Here is a 26165-nt window from a genome sequence, read left to right on the forward strand (position 1 = left end):
AGTAATTATGTACAGTATGTGCTATTCTTATGTAGCTAAAGCACTAAGAAGGTTTCTGATTAAGTGGCCCCAACTCCAAGAGCCACCCACCTGCTACTGAGGACTTCTTCCTTGTTAGGAGACAAGCCCAGCCGAAGTTACAACCACCTGCCTGTTGGGTGCAGCGCTATGGGTGTTTGGAAATAACCCAGGCGCCCCAGTAGCAGATTCATTAAGATGCAGGTTCCTTGGTATGCAGGAGTTGCCTGCAGCTGGCTAAGGAATCCTGGCGGCCCCCAGGCTCTACCATTAAGGGGCACGGTGGTGTGGAGCAGCCTGCAGGGCTGCAGCTGGTGTCGAATTGAAAACGCCCAGCACAGGCCGCATATGCCAGCTGAGCTGCCCCTTAAAGGCCGAGGACAGAGGGGCTGCGAAGCTTGCTTTCTCGCTCTATGTCCCTTCTTTTCCCCTTTTGGAAATAACGTGTATATTCCCTTTATTCATTTTTGAATATTAGATACTTGATAAATATATCCTCTCCCACCAATAGCAAAACAAACAAAAAAAGATACCCCCCCCCTCCTTGTCCAAAATTAATTCTTTAGTTTGTTTTGAGTGATTTGTTTGAAACCCAATTTGATGAAAAAGAGCCCTGGAGGCGCACAGCGAGGGAAGCGGTGGGCTGCCAGCCGCAAGGTTGATGGTTCAAACCCATCCGCTGCTTCAGTCTTGGAAACCTTGTGCAGCATTCTGCCCTCTGTCTCCTCTACAGCTGGTAATTTGGGGCAGTCTTGTTTCTTCCAAAATGTGAACTGTCCCTTTCCACCAGGGAAGGAACTGATCTCATGGGTTATTGGGAAAGGTCCCACCTCGGGGATCTGCCCTGGAGCCTCTGAGGCACGGCGTGGCCCCGAATCCCCAGGAGAAGGCTCCCATAGAGAAGCCCAGCACTTCAGAATGTGTTTCCGTGGAAGGCAAAGTTTTCTGTTTTGCTTTTGTAGATGCTCAGAAAACGCCATCTGGTAAGATCCTGAATTCCGGACACTTCCCGATTAATGGGGACTCTGCTCCACTTCCTGAGTGCCCTTCCCTTCGAAGCCCAAGCTGAGCTATTTCTGACCAGTTTCCATCTCCATCTGGCAGGGCAGTCACTGGGCACTGGGGGGCTAAGCTTTCACTGCCTGCTGAGGTTGCGCTCTGGTCTCCACAAGGGATGGAGCAAATAGAGCAGCGCTGAAGTTGTTGAGCAAGCTCACTTACCCTTCCTGCAGCAGCTCTCTGCAAGCAGAAACAATCTAGAAGCACAATTCTTCATTAGACCCCAACTGTCCTCCGTATCAGTCAAGCAGACCCCATGAGATTAGAGCATGCTATTTCTGCCCAAACCTGTTGACCGCTAACCCACACATAAAATGCCCTGGTAATCCCTTGCACCCATCTGGTCCACTGCACCTGTACACTCTGCCCTCTCTAGCAGCTCTGCCAAGATTTGAAATGCTGTGCTGAGGCACCCCCCCCCCCTCTGTCCCCTTGGCATGGCTTGTCCTTATATTTATCCTGTGAGATTGGGGGGAGCAGTTTGTCATACGTACTGTGAGGCTGAGGCTAAGCTCATTCAGCGTAAATTCCTCTGCAGAGAAGTCCATACTTTTTTTTTTTCCAAGCCTAAACATCAAGTCAGATCAGAAGGTGACGAAAAGTAACAGTCCATCCACCTAAGCAGTTAGGAGCTTTCCAGCTGCCCGGACTGTGCTCTTCACCACTTGGCAGGCGTGTGCTCTCGCCTGGGCTTTGTGACGCTCAGCCGGCCAGTGCGCGGGGAGCAGTCGTTGTACCCGGCACAACCCAAGAGCAGTCCTGGCGCTGCAGATGTGGAATTGCTGTCGTTATCGAGAAGTGCACGGTAGTGGTTAAGAGCACCGGCTTCTGGGGTGACGACCCCTGAAACAGGCAGGCGACTACCTCCGAGGGGTTCTGAAGATGATGAGCTGCTTGTTGTACGTAGCCATGGAGTCAGTTCTGAAGTCCTGGGGGCCCCCATGTGAGCTGAGTACTTCAGGAAACAGCTCGCAGGGCCTGTCTCCAGAGCTGCCTTTGAGTAGCTTCGAACCATCAGCCCCCTGGCTGGTAGCTGCACATTAGTTGTGCCACCGAGCTGCGTTAAGGATGAGATAATACACTGAAACAGCACACTGGCAGCCCGTGAATTAGCTGCTCGTCCCACCACCCTGATGTGGGATTTTGAAAACGTCCATCAGAGTTCCTAGGCATGCTGCTAAATTGGCAGCCGGCCCCTGGCCTGCTAAGATCTGAGGGTCTGAGTAAAAAAGGCAGTGATAGCAACTGCGGACATTTATGAGTGGAGATGAAGACTGAAGGAGAGTGGGTGTCCCTGCACCACAGCAGAGGTGAGGGCGATAAAAGGTGGAGCAGGAGCAATCTGATGGGGGGGGGGGAGTCAGATAAGAGCCTGTTAGAGTGATTAATTGTCCATTTCAGCACACAAACAAGGACTCTTAAGTGGAGACAGGATTTGCCACATGATATAGATCTGCTTTCTCTGCCAGATGCTTCCATCATGAAGCCATTGAAACAGACAGCCCAGGTCCCAGAGCCCAGCTATTGCCAGGCTTCATGCTTAACTGGTTTTGGCACTAAAGAAAGCAAAAGGGATATCATTCAAGGCCTATTCTATCCACCTCCCTGCCACCCCCCCTTTTTTTTGTTTAAAATTAGTTTCTGTAAAAGATGGCAGTTAATAAACTTATTCTATTTAGCAAATGCTTAGTTTATGCTTCTATAAATACACCTGTTGTTTCAGTGGCCAATCGTTTTATGTAAGACCTAGCTTCCTTGGTAAAAACAAAATGAGAACAAGCTACCTGGCATTGTCACCATGATTTTGCCTCTCAGTGTGGTGTCTGTGCAGCCCGACAGCAGACAGCTGAGCCTGGTGCTCGGCTTTCTGGCTCACTTCACAAGCCGTGTCTTGGACTCTCTTTCCTGATTGGGAAATATATTTCCATGTAAGGACGCCCGATTGCAAGCCTCTGGTGGCAGACCAGGCAAGCTGTGTTGTGGTTACTGGGCTTTCCCTTCCATTGAGTGATGGTAACAGTGGAAAAACAAGATTCAGGATGTCTGAACGGGAAGGGGACTTGGAGAGAGTCTCCCTGTGCAGAGTAGTCCCAAAGCAGCCACGTCCAAAAGTGCGTATATGTACACTGGGCTGGAAGACGTGTGTGCAGCTGCGTGGGCCACAGTAATGGGGACCGATGGTGGGTGAGAATTGTGGTGCCTGGCCCCCGTTGTTCTAGATGGTCTTGGAGATCCATCGGCCTAGCAGCACAGGCCTCAGAACTCTGTCTGTGGGCCTGGGTTGGCCGAGCCTCATTTCCCAGATGTGTGGGGCAACAGGAGGGTGTGGCCTCTCCTCTGCAGTTTCCTGGCCTTTTGAGCCCACAGGGGGGCGTCTCCTTGAGGGTCCCTAGGGACACTTCCATTTTGGCCCAGGGCGTCCTGACCGCAGAGTGAGATGGGAAGCTCCTGCTAGCTCCCTTCGTTTTTTCTAAGTCTTGGGATAGCAGTCAGTGGGTTTTTGTGACCTCGCACAATTGTTCTCCCTGTAAAAACCCACTCTGAAGTTCTTTTCGCTAGTACAATGGCCCTCTGAGTCAGCACTGTTCTTGTGATTTCCTTTGCTCATGAAATATGATTTCAAATTCCTGATTTGTATGAAACATTTGTTCTTGTTACAGGTACCTCAGTAACAATGAGCTGACAGCCATCCCATCCCTGGGCGCTGCCTCGTCTCACATCGTCTCTCTGTTTCTGTAAGTGGCTGCACTTCTCGCAGCGGGGTGGGGTGGTGGGGTTGGGGTAGTGATGGTGGTGGTGTGTGTCTGTAAGTGGCTGTGGTTCATGCAGCGGGGTGGCAGTGTGTGTGTGTGTGTGTGTGTGTGTGTGTGTGTGTGTGTGTGTGTGTAAGACTTGAGTTTGCATGCTTGCAGGTAAAGATGGCCCTTTTCATGGAACGTGCCTTGCTTGCTGTTTTGAACTCTGCAGAATGAGGAGTTTGACCTTGGATCTGTTTGGGAGGGGTTAGCTGCTCTTAGAGGGGAAGCCACAGCCTGGGTGAGTGAATGAGAGTGGAAGGAAGCTGTGTGAAGTACTTACGATGCTAGTTCCTCCTTGTGCCCATGAGTTTGGTCTTAAGAAAGAAAGGACAGCCAGGCCTCTGAAATCCTTATCACAATCACAACCTGTTGACTGACTGCACCCTGGGTTTGCTGGCAGCCATGAAGGGACGAAAGGAAGGAAGCCACACGGGGCCTCTGCTGGGGGCTGCGCGCCTCGCCATACCCTTACCTCACCTCACCTCTCCAGCAGCCGGGTGGAAGTGGGTGCTGGTGTCTTTTCGAGATAAGTGTGTCCCACAGGGTTTTGTTTTTTTTTTACTGAATTTTACTGGAGGTTTTTAAAGCAGCACACCTCCCTGTGCACCCTGAGTTTGACATCCACTTTATTCTGTGGAGTTCTATGTGGTTGTGATTTGGCAGTTTTTTAACCCGTTCACCCCTGCATACATCGCTGCTACCCGCAGGCTCAGCAGGCTGAGGTGAAGAACTTGGCGGGAGGGAATATCACCGTCTCCGGGTTTTTGCTGGCAGCAGGCTCTCTGCTCAGGAGATGCCCTGTCCCTCTACAGGGGAGTTGAGCAGCACTGTTTCCAAGGCCTTGTAGGAACCTGGGATTCCCACATAACTCAGCCCCATGCCCGGCTTAACCTCTTCTTCCTTTGCAAAGTATGCCCTTGGCCCATTGCATGCAAAGGGAAAAGCTGCAGGGTTGGAGGACAGTGTGAGGTGTACAAGAAGCTCCTGGCATTATGCACAACACATAGTAGATGGGTGACAAGGCGGGGGCGAGGGGGGCCTTCCTAGTGGCTTGCTGCCACGAAGCCTCTCTGGTTTTGGCAAGATGTCACCTTTAGGATCAGTTTAATTAATTCACCATAGGTGAGCCTAATTAGGGACATGGTAACCCTTTCGTATACCTAAAGCCAGGCAGCTAAAGACCCTTTAACTTCCTTGCTGTTGAAAGTGCAGTGTGTGTACCAGAGGTGAAACAGGAGTTCTGAGTGGGTCATGACCGCAGTCTCAGATCCTCCGTGGACCAGCTCAGTCAGCAGTTGCATTGATGCCTGCCCACCTGTCTGCTGAGAGCCCCATCACTGTGCAGAAGCAGGGCTGTAGCCACATCTCTGTTACCATCCCAGGGAGGAAATCAAGGCTCCCTGCCATCCTGTCTTTAGTAGGTGGACCTGAGATGCCCATGCCTCGTCCCTGCAGGATTTGGCAGGTAAATGCCTGAAACCCCAGCCTGCCCCGAAGGCCTGTGGCATTTTGAATCACACTCTGATCCGCTGACTACCGACATATTTCTGTTCCTTGGCTCCGGTGCCAGAAGCAGTGGTGCTGGCTAGCTGGATTCCATTTGACAGAGTTAAACTATGTAAAGTGATGGGGGAGGGGTTCTGTCCCTGTCTCTTCGCCTTTAGATTCTATTTGGGAAATTTAGGTTAGCATTGGCCTGAAGCTGGTCTCCATCTGACATGTGGTCAGGGAGTTCCCTGTACTGACCAGAGAGGGAAGGGGTCACCAGCCTCCATGTTCTTTCCATGGGGCTGTGTTCTTTGATCTTGCTCCCGGAACCTGGATCTGGTGTGACAGGATTGTAGACAATCCCCCTGCCATCTTCCTCTGCCACCGCAGTTGTGGCCCAGACTCCCTCCCCAGGTGACCTCTGCAGGCTGAATGGGATCAAAGCTCCCAGCAAAGTCACCTGCCTTCCCGCCCTGCTGATACAGTGGTTTGACCCCACACCTGCTCTGGGGGTAGTGGTGACTTACCTCGGGTAACCTGTGGCAAAGGGGGTGGGCAAGCCCCCGAGGCGGCTTTACTCTGCCCTGCAAGGTTGCTGTGAGTCCGAATCTGCTAAAGAGCAACAGATTCAGTCAGTGTCATAAACGGTCACACTAAATCCCAAGTTCTTGTTCCCATTTCCCCTTTCTGGGCAGGCAGGAGGACCATAAAAATAATCAAAAACATGCAAAGAGATAGAGCTGGTGTGTGCTGAGGCCCGTTTTAGGCAGATGGTCTGTCTTGGATGGAATTTGCTGAGTGAGGGGCTAAGGAGATGTTGAATGTACCCAGCACCCTTGTTAATCTTATCCTTACTGCCTTTGTGGCCCTGTAGCCAGGAGACTCATGTCAATGAAAGAAATAGCTCAAACACCACCCCCCCGCCCCAAATCTAGGAACTACGGTTGCTGCTGTGTTTTCAGTTTGGGATTTCAGCTCAAACCCCTGCGATTACAGACATGGATGGCCTGTGGATCTCCTTTGCGTTTGGAAGCTGGTGGGTCTCCTCGCCCCCTTATCCACATGCCTGGCACTAGGTCCCAGTCCCGGGCCAGCACACCCTCTCTGCTGGTTTCTCCCAGCTGGGAAGGCCTTTGGCTGTAATATCGGCGGCTCAGACCAGCATTCCAGGGTTGTGGAAACTGTAGCCCCACAGCTGCCCAATCGCAGTTGGTGATTCCTTTCTGATGGAAAGAGCTTAATTCCGCCGATGGGTTTTCCAGCAGCAGAGTTCTCCGCATGTTATGTGTTGAGAATCATGCCGAAGCCGCCTGTCCTTAATAACAAAGCAAGCACAGCACTCACAGAGGGCTTTTAATAGGACGGGGCTGGGGTGAGGCGGCCCATCCGTAAACTAGCCCTCCGGAAAGAGAAGCCCACTTTTGCTATGTTGAGGGCGGGGTTGGGGGGTGTTTGAGATTTAAAGAACTGTTAAAGTCTAGGAAACTCCGTTAGGACCCCCAAAGTGCAGCAGTTTGGTCAGGCGTAGAAGCAGCATCTTCCTGTGACATTCCTGCACTTGTCACATTGGAAAGAGCGGTGACAGTGACAATTGTTGCCCCTTTCCCAGTTCTAGGATGAAATCAAAAGCTTGCTGAGAAATGGTCTTTGGTTTTAAAGTCGGGCAGCTCCGTGTCGCCTCCTGGCTGTTGGTTATTTCCCGCATAGGCACTTTGCTTCACTCCTGTAACTCCTCTTCCAGTTGCTGCTAGATTCCAGGATCTTGTCCCTTAACCAGGAGCCCTGGTGACATAATGGTGGCATGGCGGATTGTACATTTGACTGCGATCTGCAAGGTCAGCAGTTTGAAACCATCAGCTGCTCCTAGGAAGAAAGATGAGGCTTTCTACTCCCGTAAACAGTCCATCCTACCCTGTACACTGAGCCAAAGTTGACTCCATGAGGGTTTTTTTCCCCTGTCCTTTAACCATACCCTGGCTTTTTTTATCCCGACCTCTGTCATACGTCAGCCAGGAGCCACAGCTAATGCTAGTCGTGCACAATGACTTGTCAGTTTTTAACACTGCTATTAGAAGTTCTTAGGTTTGTGTTGTATCTTGTAACTTTGCTATTACAAGTCCTTAAGCTTATGTCGTATTTGAGGACACCGTGACATGCTACCTTTTACTCCTAATTCTGTAGGAGAGGAGGGCATTTTTGTAAGCTATTTTTTTTTTCATTCAGATATAAGTTATATAACATGGTTTCCTTTTCCTCCCATTTTGAAGTTTGCTGTTCAGTGGCTTTGCATATATTAGCTAATTGCAAAACCTAGCATCACCCCAGAGAAACAAGGAGCCATCAGCACTTCCCATGCCCGCCCCCTTCAGCCACTGGCACCCACTAATGTGAAAACGAGTTTTTCATGAGCAAAGTACCTTCTTCATCTTAGCAAATGTAGCTGGAAATAAAAATACCAGATGCTTTTACCTATGGCGGTTAGCTGAAAACAAACTGGTTAAATGAAAGGTTGGAATATGCAAATCGTGATTGTAACTTGGGGAGCAGCAAGTGGGTGGAGGTTTGAGATGTGGCCTGTCTGTGTCCCTTGCATGTGAGTCGCAGTGGAGAAGCCTCAGTGGAGTGGAGTGGAGGCCTCCCCAGCAGCGTCCACTATAACTCCTTGCTGTGAAGTGAAATCAATAGGAATACTTAACTCTCCACCAGCGCTCTGCTGGCCCTCTAGGCAGAGCAGGGGAGGGGATCAATCTTCTTCACAGGCTTGTTAATGTAAAGATCAATTCACATTAATGTGTAATTAAAGAGCAAGCCTTCCCCGGGAGGCCGAGGTGATCTGAGCCTGCGGCTGACAGCTCTGGGCTGCTGAGAATAATTAGAGTCCCTCCGTGGGCGCCTGGAGAAAGGACCCAGAAGGCAGCTTCAGAAGGGCACAGGGCTGTGAGTCAGGCCTGCAGTCACAGTGCAGACCTTCCTAAAGACTGGTGTCAGCGGGGGTGGGGGGTGTCACTCTCTTTAGGAGGTGGTGTGGGGCCTCCTGCCTTTCTCTGAACAAAGCTCCCATGAGAACTTTTTCTTCCATCGCTTCACCTGAAAGAAGACTCTGTTGGGGGTCGGGTCTGTGATGAAGCCCTGTGCTTGCTGGCCCACAGCTGGATCCTTGGGGCGAGTGCAGGGGGGAGTGGATGCAGCATCTCAGCCGGAGGCGCAGGGCCCTCGCCTGATGACCATCTATAAAGTAAGTGTGGACCTAGTCACGGGTGGACTTAGGAGACGGAGAAACAGCTAAGTCTTCCTGGAGTGCCGTCACCTTGGGCATGGTTGTGGTTTGCTCAGTTTAACCTTTCTTTTGAAGGAAAGCCGCTCAGGTGACCTTACTTTATGGCCATCGGAGCTTTGTTTGCTCTGATGCTCGTCCGCACTCATGCTGTGGAGCCTTCAGAGTTCATGGGATTACTCCCCCTCACCCCCCATATTAAAACCTTTTATTGTGAATTAGAACAGATCATGAGTTGTCCATTCAGTAATGCATTTTGTTTCAGCTCATCCATCGCATTCCCACTTTCCCCATTTTTCTTTTCCATTCCTCTCTCCTCCCTGAGCGCTGTCCTTGCGTAAAGGATGCCCTTGGATCTTCAGGGGTGGATTATCCTAACAGAGCCATGTGAGTGATAGTTCTGCTCACACCTGAAGCGTGGCTGTGGGTCAGTATTCCGGTGTGTGTTTGTAACAAACTGGGTATCCACTCTTGCACTGATGGACATGAGATTGGTGCTACAAGAACTCTGGTGTGTACTGGTCATGTGCTGGGCCACTAACCCCAAGATCAGCTGTTTGAAACCACTAGCCGTCCCGTGGGAGAAAGATAAAGCTTTCTATTCCCTTAAAGGATTCAGAGACCCACAAAGCAGTTCTCCCCCGTCCTATAGGGTCCCTCTGTTGGAGTGGAATGGGTGGTGTCAGAATAGGGTGACAGGAGGATGGAGAAGGCATGTCTGACTTCTGCCTTGTAGCAATAAATAGACCTTGGATTCTCCTGTAGCCAAGGAGGTCAGAGGTGGCCCCCACACCTTTCCCCAGAAGGGAAAAGCTTTAGGTTTCGTTCCATTGAGAGCAGCATTGGTTTTATATACATGTCCTTTATTATGCTGTGGAATTTGCCTTCTAATTTTGTTGAGGGTTTCCACCAGGTGTTGGAGAACATCCACCAGTTTTCAGTTCCGTTTCCCCATACATGTTTTCAAGCTTCTTTAGGAAGAACACTCCCTCCCCCCCCCTCCATCTGCTGTACTGAGTCATTGCCAATCTGCTCAGGCTCTTGTGGGCTGTGAGTTACTTAGATACATTCCGATGTCAGCAGTGTAGTTAGGGGGAGTTTGTTTTGGACCCTGGGGCCGAGGGCTTACTTCTGAGGGAAGTGCTAGAGGCAGCCGGTGGGCACCGAGTGCTGCAAGGACCCTGGGCAGCATAGATCTGGCCGGGCCCCCAGGTTTGAGGCCCACAGCTGTTGTAAATTTAATTCGGCTTAATTTTCTCTTTATTGTTGGCCACTCATGGCTCCCTGAGGGGTCGGGGTGGCTCAGTGGGAGAGGGCTTGCTTGCTTCCTGTGTGGGAGGCTGGGCTTGGGTTCTGGAGCGTGCAGCCTGTGTGAAGCCACCAGCCACCCCTCTGTGGAGCCTTGTTTGTTGCAGGGATGCTGAATAGGTCTCAGGGAAGCTTCTAGAAAGAGCAGTGTGGAAAAGGCCTGAGACCCCAGGCAACCTTGGGGCCTGGCAGTGTTTTGTACCTTGGGTGTGTGGTCACAAGTCAGGGCCACCTCAGCAGCAGCCAGGGGTGGATTGCCCAACAAGCAAGGTAAGCCCAGGCGGACTGTGTTTACTTATCGGCAGTCAACAGTTGCACATGTGTCCCACCGCAAGCAGGATCTCGACAGATTAGTGAGTATTTAGAGGAAGCCCATGCTTGCTTTGTTTCCTGGGAACTCCCTCTCTGTCAGGATTGAAGAGCAGCTTTGATTCTCAGAGAAGTTCTGCAGGGCTGGGAGGGAGACACTTACCAGCAATACCTTGAAGTAGCTTCTCTGATGTGGTGAAAAGGTGCAGTCGCTCACTGCAGCTTAGTAAGTAAGCACATGTAAGTCCGTGCTCACCTTGCTGATTGGGGAATCCGATGCTAACCACAGCAGGCTCAACAGCAGACGGTGACCAGGTAGCTCAGCCGGCAGGGAGTGCTTGGGGATTGGTGAGGTAGAAGATTGATGGATACCAGCTGGTCGGCTTACAGCCATTCCCTTCCTGGCAGGAGTCGTCAAGGCATGGAGTCAGGTGTCAGCACCACGCACCTTCCTGCTGATGGGTAGTGTTGGTAGTCCTGGTGGGGTTAGTGGTCATGCATTGGCCTGCTAACCGCAAGGTCAGTTCGAAGCCACCAGCTGCCCCTGTGGCTTTCCTCCCATCAAGAGTTGCAGCCCTTGAAGATCAAAGGAGCAGCTCCACCGTGTCGTATAGAGTCACTGAGTTGGTATCAACTCAATGGCAGTGGTTTTGCTTATTTCTTTCATGCTATCAGCGTAATGACTGGTAGCATAGTGGTTACACATAGGGTGACTGACTGCAAGGTCAGCAGTTCAAAATCACCAGCTGCTCCATAGAACTGTCATGCGTTAGCTTCAGAAACCCACAAGGGTAGTTTCTACCCTATCCTGTACGGTCGCTCTGAACCAGAATTGACTCAAGGGCAGTGAGTGTGTTAGGTATTAGATAAATCTTTGCCCTCACCTGAAATATAGATGATTTTTATTCCAGGTGGACTATTCCTCAAGGGGAGAACTTTACTGTAAGGGGGAATCAAAATTCATCCCGAGCCCAGGCCCCTGCCTACTCTAGCCTCCTCCTGTTTTCCCAGTCGTCAGTGAGGAGCACAGAAGTAACCCGAATGGCTTTATGATGAGGCTGTGAGTTCGTGTGCAAGGCTACTGTGAACACAGGGCCCCGTCCCAGGACTGTAATCTGACTAGACTGTAGACAACAACAATGTGTAAACAACCAATTGTAATACAAGGAGGAGCTGGGGGATGTCTAGAGGACATCTGCCCTGTTCACTGGTGAGATGGATGGCAGGCAGGCTCCGGAAGAAGAGCCATTGGCTTAGGCTTTTCGGTTATGTGGGCCCTCCTTTCTTGCCTTGGAAAACCAGAAATATTCACTGCCATCAATTTCCAAGACTGTACATTTTTATGGGAGCAGAATCTTTCTCCCTTAGAGTGGCTGGTCAGTGAACAAGAGCTCTTGGGGTCAGCAGCCTGACACGTCATTTACGATAACTTACAAGCCAGAGTAAATTACACACAGGAAAATAACACAAACTCACTTCCCTTGAGTTGACTCCTAGTGACCCATATTTTTCCTGAGCGGCTGGGTTTGGATGGTCGACCTGGTGGTTGGCAACCCCATGCCTAACTCACTGCTCACCAGGCTCTGCAAATACAAGCAAGGGGCTGTCATGGAGCTGACCCCATTCACAGTGGACCCACGTGCCTCAGAGCCACCAGAGAGAGGGCCGTGCCTGGTTTTGTTAGAGGATCGCCAGCCCTTTCTTCTGAGGCACCTCTGGGTGGATTCAAACAGCCAACCTGCTGATTTGCAGCTGCGTGTGCGCTGTGCACCACCCAGGGGCACTACAACAGAAGAGGCACTTCCTAAATGCTCAGCAATGACTTGGTTGGAAGAGTACCTGGAGGGGTATTAAGGAGACATAGCGATTTCCATATTTAGGCCAGCTCCCCACCCCACCCTCCGTTTTGTTGTCTGGAGTCCCTCAGCTACTTCTGCTGGAACGCAGGGCCAGTAGTCTTTAGAACTGCAGCTTCATCAGAAGTTAGAAAGCCAAAGCCCCCTAGATAGTCTCAGAATGGCAAAGTAAACACCTCATTCTCAAAGGAAGCAGCTCTGTCCCCAAGCCTTCACAGGCCCAGCATGGGCGGACACTTTCCCTAGTCTCAGGGAGCCTAGGGAGGAGCCTGCTAGTTACATCAGGAAGGACTTGTCATCTTCCTGTTCTTTTGCCGTCCTCTCTTTCTTTTTTGAGTGGGGGTGGGGAGTCTGCCAGATGAGCGGTCCATCTGTAAGTCATTTGCTGAGAAAGTGAGGGAGCACCAGCTGCTGGGGGCCAGGGAAGTGGGGAGGTGGGGATGTTGTGGACCGGGCAGGCTGGGGAGCTCAGTAGCTTCGGTTCTGTTGTTTAGAGTTGAGTTTTGTGGGTGTTTGGTTTTGCTTCCTCCTGACCATGTAAGCCCTCATAGTCCAGGGGGGAACAAGGGTTTCCATAGTCCCCCATCCCGGCCCTGCAGACTGTTTTGGTCTCTGCCTAGCTGTGGGTGCCCAAAACCCTGCAGGCTGGGAGAGCTGACCCGGGAGGGGACGGAGCTGAGCTGCTCTGCCTATTGCACAACCTCCTGAGTGAGAGGCTCTGGCCCAGGCCCATATCAACAGGCTCCTTCCAACTGGGACCATTTCCTCCTCCTCCTCCTCCCCGCACCCCCCAACTTCCTGCAGGTGGCTGGTGTAATCCAATTACCACTGGGAAGCCACATGTGCATATGCACCTAATCCGAAAATGGCCGGTTTGACTTTGACCTGTGGGGTGACCTTGCAAAGAAGGCAGGGCCTATTGTGTCTGCTCACACCTGGGAGCCATTTTCAGCTTTTATAGCCCAAGTGGAAGAAATGTGTTTGTATTTATACTGGGGGGCCTTTCTTCCATAAGGCTTGTCATTGTTGGGAGATACATAGGGAATATTACCTTCACCCTGCTTGTTCAAAGGCTGGGGCCATTTAAAGATAAAATTGTTCACTCAGCGTGTAACATCGAATCACACGAAATTGCTGTGTTTGTTACTCAGATGTGGTCTGGTGTCAGCAGTGCCATACGGCGCATCCTGTTGAGATTAAGAAGTCCCTACAGTGACCGCCAGGCCCGTATGGCTGGGTGCTTTCCCAGGCTTCAGTTCACCACCCACCCTGCCTGGAGTGGTGCAGTGCAAACAGTTTACACCCTCGCCTGCTAACCTAACTGTTGGCAGAGACCTCAGAGGAAAGACCCGGTGATTCAGTTATGGAAAAATCAACCACTGAAAACCGAGTGCAGCAAAGTTTAAACTTGATCCACCTGGGGGGGGGGGTTGGAGTCAGCACAGCAGCACCTGATTATGCATGGGGCACCTGAGGCACAGAGAGGGATAGTCACAGAGCTGAGAAGTAGAGAAGGTGAGCCCCTGATCTCTTTCTGCCTCTGGGGACCTGTGCATACTATGTGACTGGAGATGTGTGGACGTCGGAGATTGGAGAGTGTCTTGTCAGGTCAAGTACTAACTTGGGAAAGCTGCTAGCAGTGAGAAGCGCTCTTGCTGCCCGGGGTGCAGAGAGCCGCTGCCATGTGGCCTGAATGAGGTTGCGGTCCAGGCAAAGGGCATCACTCTGGGCAGCCCTGGGTATGATGTTAAGCAGCTATTGCAAAGCCAGCAGGGAATCTGTGTCCAGCCTGGCAAGATTAGGCTGACCCCCCCCCCCCACCTTCCAGGCCTCCCATCACCCTCAGAGTCCATCCTTCTGCGGAGAGCTCCGTGGGGAAGTCAGCTTGTCCTCTTGTCTGGGTAGAGCCCAGACTTGTTGGTCGATTCTGCCAGCTTGTGGGATAGCAGCTCTCTGCCCATCGACATCACTTCAAGGCAAATTCCCCGGCCGCTTCCTCACTCCCTGGATGCCGTTCAAACCCAAACAGCTGAGATAAAGGTGCCAATTTGTGGTTTTTCCTCCTAGTTTTGAAGCAGGCGATGCTTGCTGGGCCCACTGGTCTCGCTCTGCAGAGCCTCTTGGGGTCTGGGGGCGTTTTGGTCAGCGGGGGAGGTGGACTGGGCTACTGTGAAACAAGCTTTCAAATCCCAGAGCCCCTTTCCCTGGTGACTTTAGAGAAAAAACACAAACCAAACTCAACACTGAAGGACCGGGTAGACCCGCCCCATGAGTTTTCCAGTCTGTAACTCTTCGAGGGAGTCTCTGTCCTGCGGAGCAGCTGTTGGTTTTGAACTGCTGAACTTGCAGTTACTAGCAAAAGTGTAACTACTGTGTCACCAGATTTAGGAAAAAGATAAATAAAAATGGGCCTCTCCATTTGCAGAGTGGACTCCCCATGAGAGGATTCTGGAATCGGACTGATGAAGGTTTGAACCCTGCCCTCATCACCGCTGCTGTCTCACCTGGGTAGGTTCTCGGTGGCCTCCAGTTAGCTCACCTGAGAGCGATCATCCTCTTGATGACCCTGTAGAGAAGGTCCACTGGATCTCAGAACAGGGACATGTGGATATTGAATATGTACAGCATGGTGGGTAGGGTGGACCTTGCTTTTGCTGCTTGCTCTGAGCATTGCTGAAGCTCGAGGGCTGCTCTGAGACTGGTTAAGGGCTACTTGCTCAGCTGTGACTGCTCAGTGCTTGCTGAGCTGTAGTATCTGCAGAAGCTGACCACCAACTTGCTTCTGGTGAGTGGGTTTGAACAGCCCACCTTTTGGCTAGCGGTGGCATGTATAACTGCTTGCACTGGAAGCACCTACTTAAACTCACTGCCCTCAACTCTATGCCCAGCACGGCAGCCCTATAGGACGGGGTAGAACTACCCCTCTGGGGTTATATGGCTCTGACTCTTTATGGGAGTAGAAAGCGCTGTCGTTTTCCTGCAGAGAGGCTGATGGTTTCTAACTGTTGGCCACCACCACAACTGCAGGTAGCAGCCCAATGTGCAGCCCTCACACCACCAGGACTCCCAGAGGATCCCACCTACCGCCTCTAAAAGTGGATCTTACTCGCACATTATCGCTTTCAGCTAACTAAACGTCTCTTGTAAGAAAGGCAGCTGGAAGTGACATTTCTAGGGATCCCCACATCTGTTTGTGTGAGGTGACACCACCACCACCCCGCCCTGCTCTCGCTGCATTTGTGAGAGCCGGTGAGGACAGCAAAGTGAGATTTCCTTCCCCTGCTCTCATGCAGATTCTTGTGGTGGGTGCCACAGCAGCAGGGCGAATCACATGTTTTGTTTAAGAGTAGACCATTCCTTTGACCTAGGGAGAGCTTGAACACCTCTGGGTGCCCATGGCATACCACAGGCCAATTAGCACCCAGGGGGGGAGGCTTAAGCACTAGCAGTGGTGTTTGTTGTTTTCCCTACCTCAGATCCCTCCAGGTCATCCTGTGAACGGTCAAGACATTTTTTTCCTTCATTTTCAACATTTTTATTTTGTTGTTCAGGACATAGATGGAAAAACAAAACAACAATTCAATAGTTCTTGCTAACTGGATCCCACCTAGACAGTTGTTAAAAGAGCATGAGGTTTAAGGGAGACCTTTTTGAAGCAGTAAAGCTAGACTCTTGTTCAGTTTAAGGAGACTTCCAGGGATGCTCTGGAGTTTAGTGTCAGGAGCCACCCAGCCATCACGGCACCAGGGAATCTAGAGTCCTTGAGAATTTAAAATTTAAATCTAGGCCTGTCTTGTTGGCTTTTGATCAGGATTTTACTATGGCATCTCTGGCTAAACGTGTTCACTCGTGGTGACTGGGCACAATCCAGTTCTTCTGGTCTTGGCGACAGTGACACATTTCCATGCCCTTTTCTTAGTCTGGACGACTCCTCCGTATGTTGTCCCTGGTGAATAGAAAGTGATTGTTGTGGCAAGGATGGAATAAAACCCCCTTGGTCATAGTGTAGGACTCTTTTAGTATGCAGGCAGGGTGCATTTGCTAGTGTTTTGTGAGGGATTTTTCTATCTGTATAAGGAATATACTGACTGACTGTGGCTTGGTGACTCTGGTTGGTTTGGGTGTCAGGGTTCTGTTTGCTTTCTAGAGTGAATCAGGTCGTGGAATGTGCATTCCTGGAAGAGATTAGGTATATTGGTGTCCACACTTTTGAAATGTTGGGTAAAATTCTCCAATGGAGGCTTCTGATCCAAGGCTTTTTGGTTGTTGTTAAAGTCGAGAGCTTGCTCTCACGACCCTCCTTGTTCCTTGTAGCAGGCTGCATGCTTCTTAGCACCCAGCAGCCTTGGCACGGATGGAAACGCAGGCTCCCGGGAGGGCTGCCCAGTGCCGTGCATCGGGAGGCGGGAGGACAGGAAGGGTGCTTCCAATGGGAGCAACCCTGTGGCAGCGACTGTGGTAGGTAGTAGCTCACAGTCCGTTTGCAGCCGACAGGTCTGGGCTGCTGTGATTAGGGCAGGAAGGCGGCTGTTTCTGGGACCACAGACCCGTGTGGGATGGGGGCAGAGGGAGTGGGAGAAATTACTCTTTGGAGAAAAGGGATACACAGTGAAGTTCTCATTGCATGTTGCTTCCAGACAATGAGGAAGGGCTGGCTGAGCACAGCAGTCTGCAGGAAAGTGGCTGCCCAGGTTCTTCCCATCCCCGTTCTCTGTGGCCCTGTGCTAGACACTCAGCTCTCAGGAGGGTGTGCTCGCGCTGCTTCTGGAGCACTGTGTTAGCCCAAGCGCTGATTTGGCGATCCTCCAGCAGTTGTGCTTCTCAATCCCCCCATCTGTCTCCAGTTCCCCCATCCTCTGGGAAAGAGCCCTCACTCCTGAGGGAATGATTACGTTGTCCTTGGAAATTGGTTCCCAAAACAAAAAGTGTTCATGGTGGACATCAGTTCAGTTTTCTAGAAGAGCCTGGCCTGTGGGGTCACCTGAGGGAAGAGAAGGCCAAAGGCTACAGGAGTGGGCACAATGGTGTAGGCCTCGCTGCCTCTCTGGAGAAGCCCATTGGGCCATTCCTTGGCAGGCGTTTCAGCAGAGAGCGTTGGCTCGTGCTCTGCCTCTCCCCCTGGCTGTGGGGATGTCCAGGGTGATTTCTGCACTGCAGTGTCAGCCTCCTTCACTGCATGCAGCCCAACCGAGTGTGCATCCGTCTGGGTGAAGGAGAGATGTCCTTCCTAAGGCCCATCCCAGCATAAGCAGTGTCCAGAGAGGGAGTGTGGTGGTGACTGCCAAACACCTCGTTGTGGAACTTTTCACAGGTCACTTTGTCATCTGTCCCTGCTTCCGGAACGAAAGGTCTGCTCCCAGATCAGCGATACTTCACTAGACTTAAGAATGTGCGTGCTGCTCCCCCCACCTGTTAGTGGCGTGCTCTTTGGCATAAACACCCATCATTAGTTGGTGTGGGAAACCCTTAGGTTGTAGGGTCCCAGGTTCCTGGGAGCAGTTCTGTCCAGGAGGCTGGCTGAGCCATAGGGTCCAGTATGGAAATCCACTCTCAATGATGCTGCGGGTCAGCCTTGTGGCCAGCCTTTCTTGGGAAGGCCCTTCAGGGGTTCGGCTTCAAGGGGTCTGGTCTCTCCACCCACAGTCAGTGTCGGATGAAGGCATGAACGAGGACTTCCTCTCTTCCTGTTAGCCGCTGGCCCTTTTCAGAGCTGGCTCCTGGCACCACCCTTCCCATTCTCACAGCACTTCCTGCCTCGAACCTGGAATCAAATGGCCTGTATTGAGAGCCCATGGTGACTGGGTGGTTGGTGTGTATGGGCCCCTTGACTGGAAGGCCTGTCCCTCTACTGGCCCCTCTCTTGCCAAGCACACGGAGGGCACTGCAGCCTCTCTGAAGACCACATACTGAGTAGCAGTCGGTTCTGCAGGTGCTGGTAAATGGTTGAGGAGGGTGGGGAGTCCGTCCGTCTCCCCCCCCCCCCCCCCCCCCCCCCCGCCGAGAGGCTCAGAACCTTTCCTGCCCTAATGTTCACTTTAAGCCCCTAATGAGAAGCAGCAGCCGACCCTCCATTTGTTTCATCATAGCTCTTTCAAGGGGTTTGTTTTCCTTTTGGGGCAAAGGAGGTTCCAGGAGGGTGAGGGATGGTGAGCTAAGGATGGAGAAATCCCACTTGTAGTGCCATGCTGCCAGAAAAGAGGGGTCCAGCAGCTCTCCATGTGTGCCTGCTGGGCTGAGTGCTGTTCTCTGTTAGCTGAATCATTCTCCTGGCCTCCGTTCACCCTGTTGGCCTCAGCCTTCTGTGCCACCTCGAATATCTTTTATGTTGCTGCTTTATTTACACATTTTAGTTTGACATAGTTGTGGATTTCACATGCACTGTGAAAAAGAATGCAGAAAGAGGAGTTTCAATGCCATTTCCTCCAATAGTAACGTGTTGTCTGACTCTATGTCCAGGACATTGACAATCGATGTCATGGAAACAGCCGCAGACTGGGGGTAATTTCTGCGGATTCATTCAGGTTGTTGGTGTATCCATAGTTGATTATCTTTTTTGCAAAAGTATTTCAAGGGGGGGGGGTGGAGAGAGAGAGCGAGAGAGAGAGATAGAGATGCCAAAGACTGTAAATCCCCCACCTGTTCACAGACCAGGCTGCTTCCTGGTTGGAGCCTGGGGAATGCAGCTACCTGAGCGTCATGGTTGGCCCTTGTGTGAATCAATGGCCCAGGATGCGGTTACGGGGCTGTCAACCTCCCCCCACTGTCTCTCCTGGTTTTGTCTCTCCAGCAGTGTACGAAAGGAAGTTCCTTTCCCTCAGTCTCATCAATATTTTCTGTTAGCATCATAAAAAATGGTCCCCCAACTTTAGCCATCCGTGTATCGTGGTTTTCATGTGCTGCATCTCCCCAGTCACTGATGGTTTAGAATACTTGCCACACACATTGACGTGTATTTGCCATGTGTGTAGTTACTCATTTTTCAATTGGATTGCTCTTTCGCCATTGAGTTTTGAGAGTTCATTACGTATTCCATTTACTGGTTCTTGATATGTGGCCTGCAGTGGGGTCTTCCAGGAATCAATATTGATTTGGGGGGAGTAGGGTTTATCAGTGTTTCCCTTTTGGGGGCGAGCCTTTATGCATTACGAGGATGGGTTCAGGGTGCAGAGCCTTGCTGCTGCTGTAGGCTGAGCTTTGCCTCTCTGGTGCTCTAACAGCTCCTGTCATCCTCTGGGAGGACACGGGCCGCATCACAGAGCTGCCTCCTTAACACCCCCCTCCCCCCCACACCCTTCACCCCTCCCAGTGAGCAGTATCATATGCTGAAGGCTTGGGAAATTGTGCGTTAAGAGATATCCCAAATCATATGATCTGGAGATCAAAAGGCTGCCAGATGGGGCCGGAAGCAGGCCTGGTTTTATTTTTGAAAGGTCCATCGTTGGTGTCAATCCCCAGAGCGGGGAAGAACAGATCTTGTCTTGGAGGCTGCAGCCAAGTGCTGAAACGGCCTCTTCCTCCTCCTCCTCTTCCTGGAATCCAGGGTTGTCCGAAGCTGGCATGTGGACCCGGGAATGTGCCAGTGGTCAGCAGAGGGGGTGTCCCTTCTGGGTGCACCCACAGCCTGCTCCTTTTAGCTCTAGGTGTCTGATGCCGTTTCTTATGACACACTGTCTCCCCAGGGTGTGGCCCATCTGTCCCAGTAGGCAGACCTTTGGGTTTGTCTCTTGTATCCTTGGACTAGGACCTGAATTTCCCTGAACCTGGGCTTTCTCCTGTTCATTGATCAGTTGATAGGATCCAGGATAGCACTGCTTGTTTCCAAGTGGAGCATGTTAAATCAGTTTGGATTATTTCTGACTGTCAACATTGAGGGGGGTTGTCCTCTGGGGTGGTTGTGCAGGATGAGTGGATGACAAGTCCCTATCTAGTCCTCCCTTCCCATGCCCACCCCCCTTCAAGATCACGCCCAGTGGGTTCTGTCACACTTCCTGCCGAGTAAATGAGAGCCACTCTCAGCACCTATTTAGAGACAGAGACTGGCTGCCCAGCCATATTAGTAAATAGGTGAGGTCTGGCTGAACCCTGCAGCAGCTGTGTGTGTTGGCACGCTGTGGCTTAGTGCCTGGGAGGCCCATGAGTGCCTTGGGGAGCGTGGAGGAATGGTGTGTGTAGGGGTTCCAGGTAGAGTTTGCCTACCCACCCCCTCCATCAACAGTGTCCAACCACAAGTTCATGTGTGGTCCGGCATGTGGGGAGGGGGGGCTCTCCCAGCGGGTGCAGAGAAGGGCAGAGGAAAACGGTACAGCATTGAAAGTTCTTCTCATGATGATGGCGGCCTATGTGCACATGTGCTTGACACACTGGAGGAATGTATGGATGGTGATATGTAAGAGCCCCAATAAAAGTATCCAAAAAAGAGTTTTTCTCCCCAGGGCTGCAGCTACCTGCTTGGTTTTAGTGAGTTTAGTGTGGCAGGCAGGATGGTGCCGGCCAGATGCATAGCCGCTCTGAACCTTTAGCAAGTGAATTAACCTTTTATGCCTTCCTCCCCATCTGTAAGATGGGTTGGCACAAGGGTTACGGGAGTAATATGTCAAGAGCCAGACCACAGCCTGGCTGGATAGTAGGGCTAAGAGGAGGAAGTTATGCCCTGAAGGCTCTGGATCCCAGTCCCGTCCAGTGTGTAGGACTGGATGCTGAGCCCCGAGGTTGGATGGGACTCACAGCCCCCCCCCCTCCCCCGTGACTGCAAAAGTGGACTCAGCTGACCAGCCCTTCTGGAGTGGGTGCAGGACCCTCAGTGCTTTGTTCTTTTGTACCTGTCGGAGTCAACTTCAATGGCGACCGGCATCCAGGGAGGGTGAGGCCTCTTTTGGAGTTCACCCTGCCACACATCGTGAAAAGGCGGTTTCCTTTGGAAGTTGTGTGCAGGGCGACCACGCGGTTTCTGTTGGTGGTTTCCGTCAGCGGACTCCTGCTGGATGGAGCACAAACCACAATTTAAAAATGAAACAAAAATCAAACCCATCCATATTGAGTTGAATTTTGACTCAGGAGCCTACGGAACGCAGTAGAATAGAACTCAGTGGCTGCGGGAACAGACTGCTGCAGGTTTCTCCTGCAGAAATGCCTGCCCACCCTGCCCCAGGCTGCGAGTCACCACAGCTAGTGGCAGTCCCGCTGGCCACCCAGCAGCTGTGCCCTGCAGAGAGAGGCACTCGTTCTACCCTTTCACTTGGAGTGGGACATGGGTGGGCAGGCATTCCCACCAGCCCTAGATGGCACACAGCCGTCATCTGAGAATCATTCATTGTCGCCTCCAAGAGTGGCATTTGTGCACTTGTTGGCTGACGTGCCTGGGGTTTGCACCTGGCCTAAGGACCACCTTCCCCATCTGTCTGGGTCTCTACAGCAGTGGGAGTCGGGATGATCATGGCCATGACTAGCTAGGGGGTGCGTACAGGGCAGCTTTTACCCCGCCCTCAGGGACAGGGCCCAACAGGCACAGACATGGGCGCCTTGCCCTCAATGAGAAGCCAGGTGAGTCTAGTCCAGCGGTGCCGCACCTGCGGGCTCCTAGGTTCTGCTGGGGCGCGTGGCTGGGCAAGATGTAGCTTGACAGCCTAGTGCTCCCCTGACGGCAAGGCACGGGCATGGGAGACAGCAGAAGGAGAGGAGAGAAAGGGCCGTGTCGACTCCGTCAGGAGAAATGGTAGCCAAGAGGAGGTTGAGCAACTGTGATGGGCCTGATTCAGAGGTGCCCACGTGGGGTGGGAATGCTGTGGAAGTGGCTCATTAGCTGAGCCTTTGTCTCTTAGACCAGTGAGGGACCACCTTGCCCTGCCCACTTGTCCTAGGACCTGTTTCTCCCAGCGATCACAGAGCTGGCACCCCATGTAGCTTTGAGCGACATTTAGAAGCCCTCGCCAGTGTTAGGTGGCACAGCTAGTCTCCCTGCAGAGTGCAGACTCCAGACGTGGCTTGCTCAGCTCTCTCAGGCCTGCAGGTTCTGGTCGGAGCCGCTCTAGCCAAAGCCTTGTCGTTCTTTTTCAGTCTGGGGAGCCATCAGGGCTGTTCTCCTGCGGGCTGTGGCCATGGCCAGGGTAAAGGACAGCCCGGGGTAGGAATAATTAGCTCGCCTTTGACGGCCTCGGCTAATGAACCAATGTCCATGTTTGGGATTCAGTTGATCTATAAACCTGTGCAATGTACTTTTCCAATATTTTCTTTTCATCTTCCTACTGTAAAAAGTCAATTTGACTCTAAAGAAGTTGGTGGTTGATCTTCCCATTGTTCAGGTTTGTTGCAACAGATGTAGGAGATTGAATTGTCATTCATTTCTCTTACTCAGCAAATATTTATTAAGCACTTATTCATGTGCTGAGAAGCAGAAATAAGTTGCAGCCAGCTTCCATAAAGATGACAGTCTTCTTAGAGGCCAGTCTTCCTCTGTCTTTCAGGGTCACTAAGAGCTGGAATGGAATCCCCAGGCAATGTGGGTGTTTTTGGTGTGTGTATAAAGAACATAGATGTGGGTCAAATAAGCTAAAAATCCAGCCCATTCTCATGACGTAATGATTCTGAGATTAGTTAATTCCTTAGGAGGTTCTTTGTGTGCTTGTGCATCTGAAGAAGGAATGCAGAAACATTCCTGATAGTTTGGATTGGACCCGGGACACATCGATGCTGATGGTTTGCAGTCCTTCATGGGCGGGGTCACAGTGGACCCGGCAGCAGTGGCTGGGTCTTGTTTGTCCCAGGTTTTTTTCATTCCCGGCCCTGGCGGCCAGCTCCATGTGGTCAGCTGATGGGCGGGAGGACCCAGTGGGGTCTGTTGCCCCAGGTCCCTAAGGGTGGGCCTTCAGTCTGTTGCCCCAGGTCCCTAAGGGTGGGCCTTCAGGCCTTTTTTTTGTTTTGCAAGGAGTTAATAAGAACCATTATGAGTACCCCAAAGGGGAGCGTGACCCCAAAGGAAGTGAACGGGTTGGGAGGTTGGTTGACATAGCCCAGTCCTGCCTTCCGAGGGGTTGACCCTGCCTGGGGGGTTATCCCACCACTAGAATGCTCTTGTTTTTTATCCGACCTCCACCTGAATAAACAGATCCAGAATGTCATCTGCAGCCAGGCTGAGAATCTGCCAAAATCCCCCAGGGAACTGGTGAATCACCAGCCGCCGCGGAAAGGAAGAGCGAGGGAGCGAGCGGGCGACTTGCCTGTTCTGATTCTCATTTCCTGTCCACCAAGTAACCCGGGTCGGGCCCAGTCTCTTCAAGAAAACGGTTTGTGCAGCAGGACAGATGGCCTTGATTTTCATCTTGGTGAAGAGAGCTGCAAAGCGAGAGCCTGTGGGAGGATGGCTACGTGGGACTCGTTTGGAGAAGAGCCGGCTTTCTTCAAGTTGGCCCAGATGGACTCTTGTTTGGAAAGTTTTTCTTGTCCTTTAAGTTGCTTCTGGCCTATGATCCTGAAATGAGTGCATCCAAATGATTTCTTGTGATTATCTCACACACACTCCCGTGTATAAAGATACACACGGCTTGGTTATAAGGAAGTAATTGTTTAACTTCGGAACAAGATTCACATGCCATATTCTGAGGCCCAAAGAATGTATTTCTCATGGTCTTTGCAGGGAATGGGAGACCTGAGAGGGGTGTAGTTGCCTCTGAGAATGTGGTCAAATGAGAAGGCATGAAACGGCACTCTTAGACGGAAGTGCTTTTCAGATTAATTTCTGCCCCGGAGGGTTGCTTTCAAAGAAAACCAGCAGCCTTTACTGTGGCTAAGAGCAGGCATGCCCTGTGACTGGCACAGCAGTGTATGCATTGCATGGATGACAGAACTGCATGCACTTAGGCACCAACAGGATGTGTACAGGGGAGACGTGCTGCTAGCCCTGCAGCTGCCTGCCCTGTGTATCACTCACTGTCAGTAAACCTGCTATGCTGCGCTGCAAGAGCCACTGGCAGCCACCACCATCGCCGCAGACCGCACCAACAGCTCCCTCCCACACAGGCTGAAGGACAGCACAGATGGAAGAGCACCCGGTACAAGAATCAGGCACAATTAATCAAAATGAGGAAGAGTGACAACAGGCAGGTGGAGGGGAGGCTTCCCGGGTGCTGGAGATGGTCCATGTGTGGATCTGGGTAGTCATGAGCTGGGTGTAGTCAGTTCTTAAAAGTTCATTCAGCCCTGTACCGGCAAGTTTCGCGCAGAATGGAATGCCTGTTGTATTTCAGGGAGCATGTTGAGCACAAACAGAGTCATGACCAGCACCTGACCTGTTTGGGTGATGCTGCCTTTTTAGAAGATGGAGAAATAGCTTCATGTGTGATCTTGAAACAACATCTTTTGGGGTTTTCAGTAATGCCAGGGGGCTTAAGGTTTTTTAATGGAAACGTGGAATTAAAAGGGTAATAGAAAACTTTCACCACTTCTCTGAAAATGATCCCCTTCCCCCAGTGTGTAGGAAGCCCCCATAAGTAGACATCAGGGCATTGTTGTCCAGCACTGAGTTTTTTGTAGGAATCTAAGACCAGCGCCAATGGTTGCCTCGAATTGTGTGATTCTTGCCTGTTCGGAATACACAATTTCATGGTATTCCCTGATGACACTTAAGGATGCAGGTTCACCCTCACCTGTTTCTACCCAAGCTCTGGATGCCTGCTGAGTGGGGAGCAGGGAGTCAGGTGTTAGGGACAGAGCCGTATTAAGATCAGAGGCAGCAGGAGAGTGCTGGGGGGCCCAGAGGGCTGGGTGTGGAGTTTGATTTGCTGTGCTGCCATGATCTCTCTGGGAATGGAAGGGACTGGTGGCAGGTGTGTTAGCATCCCCCCCCTCCCCCCAACGATCCAGGGCTATATTGTGTGAGACTATATCTTAACCAGAGGGTCAGGTGAGGCAAAAGTGCTGTAATTTGAGTTCCATTCATTTGTTACTGTGTCGTCTTGAGGTAAAATTATGGCAAGAGCCCCACTCTAGGAGCAGACAGTGAGGATGGAAGGGCTGTGCCTGAGGTGGGGGGGGGGTGTTACGTGCCATTGAGTCGGTTCTGACTCATAAGTACCTTCTGTACCACAGAACAAAGCACCACCCGGTCCTGCGCCATGCTCCCGATTGTTCTTAAACTTGAGTCCATTGTTACAGCCTCTGGGTCAGTGCCTGGTGTTGAGAGTCTCGGCTGCCCCTCTCCCGAGTATGATGTCCTCCAGAGGCTGGTCTCTACTGACAACTTGTGCAATGTGTGTGAGATAGTCTTGCCATCCTTGTGTCTAAGGAGCATTCTGGCTGTACTTCCGAGACAGACTTGTTGGTTCTCCTGGCAGTCTGTGCTGCTTTACCTATTCGTTACCAGCACCGCCATTCAAACCTGTCCGTTCTTCGCGGCCTTCCTTATTCAGTGTCCCACTTCCGTTTGGCCTGTGCCGGGGCTTTGGGTCAGGAGCCCCATAGTCCTCCGAGCAGCTTGGTTTGGCGCTAGGGGTCGTGAGCTGGCTGACTTCCCCGTTTGGGTCTCATTGGTAAATACTAGCAAGAGTAAGGGGTTCAGCAGCCCTCGGTGATGAACAAGGTCTGTTTTAAGTCTGGGTGTAAATCCCAGTGGTAGGTTCCGTGGGACAGGTGTGCTCTGTTCTTAGCCTGCCTTCAGTGCAGGGGTGGGGGGCCTTTTCTTGGCCAACGGACACCTGGCTATTACATCGTTTGTGGGCCATACCGATCAGACGTTTAATGAACTCACCCCTAGTGTGGTGGCTGTAAGTGCCTCTCCTTTGTGAGCCGTGTGATGTTAGCTGGGTATTGCTGACTTTGTGGGACTCTGCAGACTGCGGGTCAGATGGGTCCCATCTCTGCGTTTAGTGCAAGCAAAGGCAGGACACAGCCTTGTCAATGGTGTAAAAGTGGCACAAGTAACAAGTGAAGGTGAGTGAAAGTGGTTTCTGTGGTTTCCAAGTGAACACAAGTACATATAGCATTAAAGGGCAAAGAAGGACACCCCCCTCACCCCCTCCCGCTCCTGTCAGGTGTCTGTAACCTGGGCGCTGCCCGTGCAGGATG

At 51.7% G+C, this 26165-nt stretch overlaps 1 protein-coding gene across 1 annotated transcript in view; it reads left to right on the plus strand.

Moving 5' to 3' along the window:
* Window positions 1-26165, plus strand: part of LRIG1 (leucine rich repeats and immunoglobulin like domains 1) — a 104052-nt gene that overhangs the window by 49558 nt on the left and 28329 nt on the right. Inside the window, exon 3 of the mRNA XM_075549912.1 lies at window positions 3738-3812. Within this exon, the coding sequence (XP_075406027.1) occupies window positions 3738-3812 (75 nt within the window). The remainder of the gene's footprint in view (window positions 1-3737; window positions 3813-26165) is intronic.

This window comes from Tenrec ecaudatus, chromosome 5 (assembly GCF_050624435.1).
Source record: "Tenrec ecaudatus isolate mTenEca1 chromosome 5, mTenEca1.hap1, whole genome shotgun sequence".
Taxonomy (NCBI): Eukaryota; Metazoa; Chordata; class Mammalia; order Afrosoricida; family Tenrecidae; genus Tenrec; species Tenrec ecaudatus.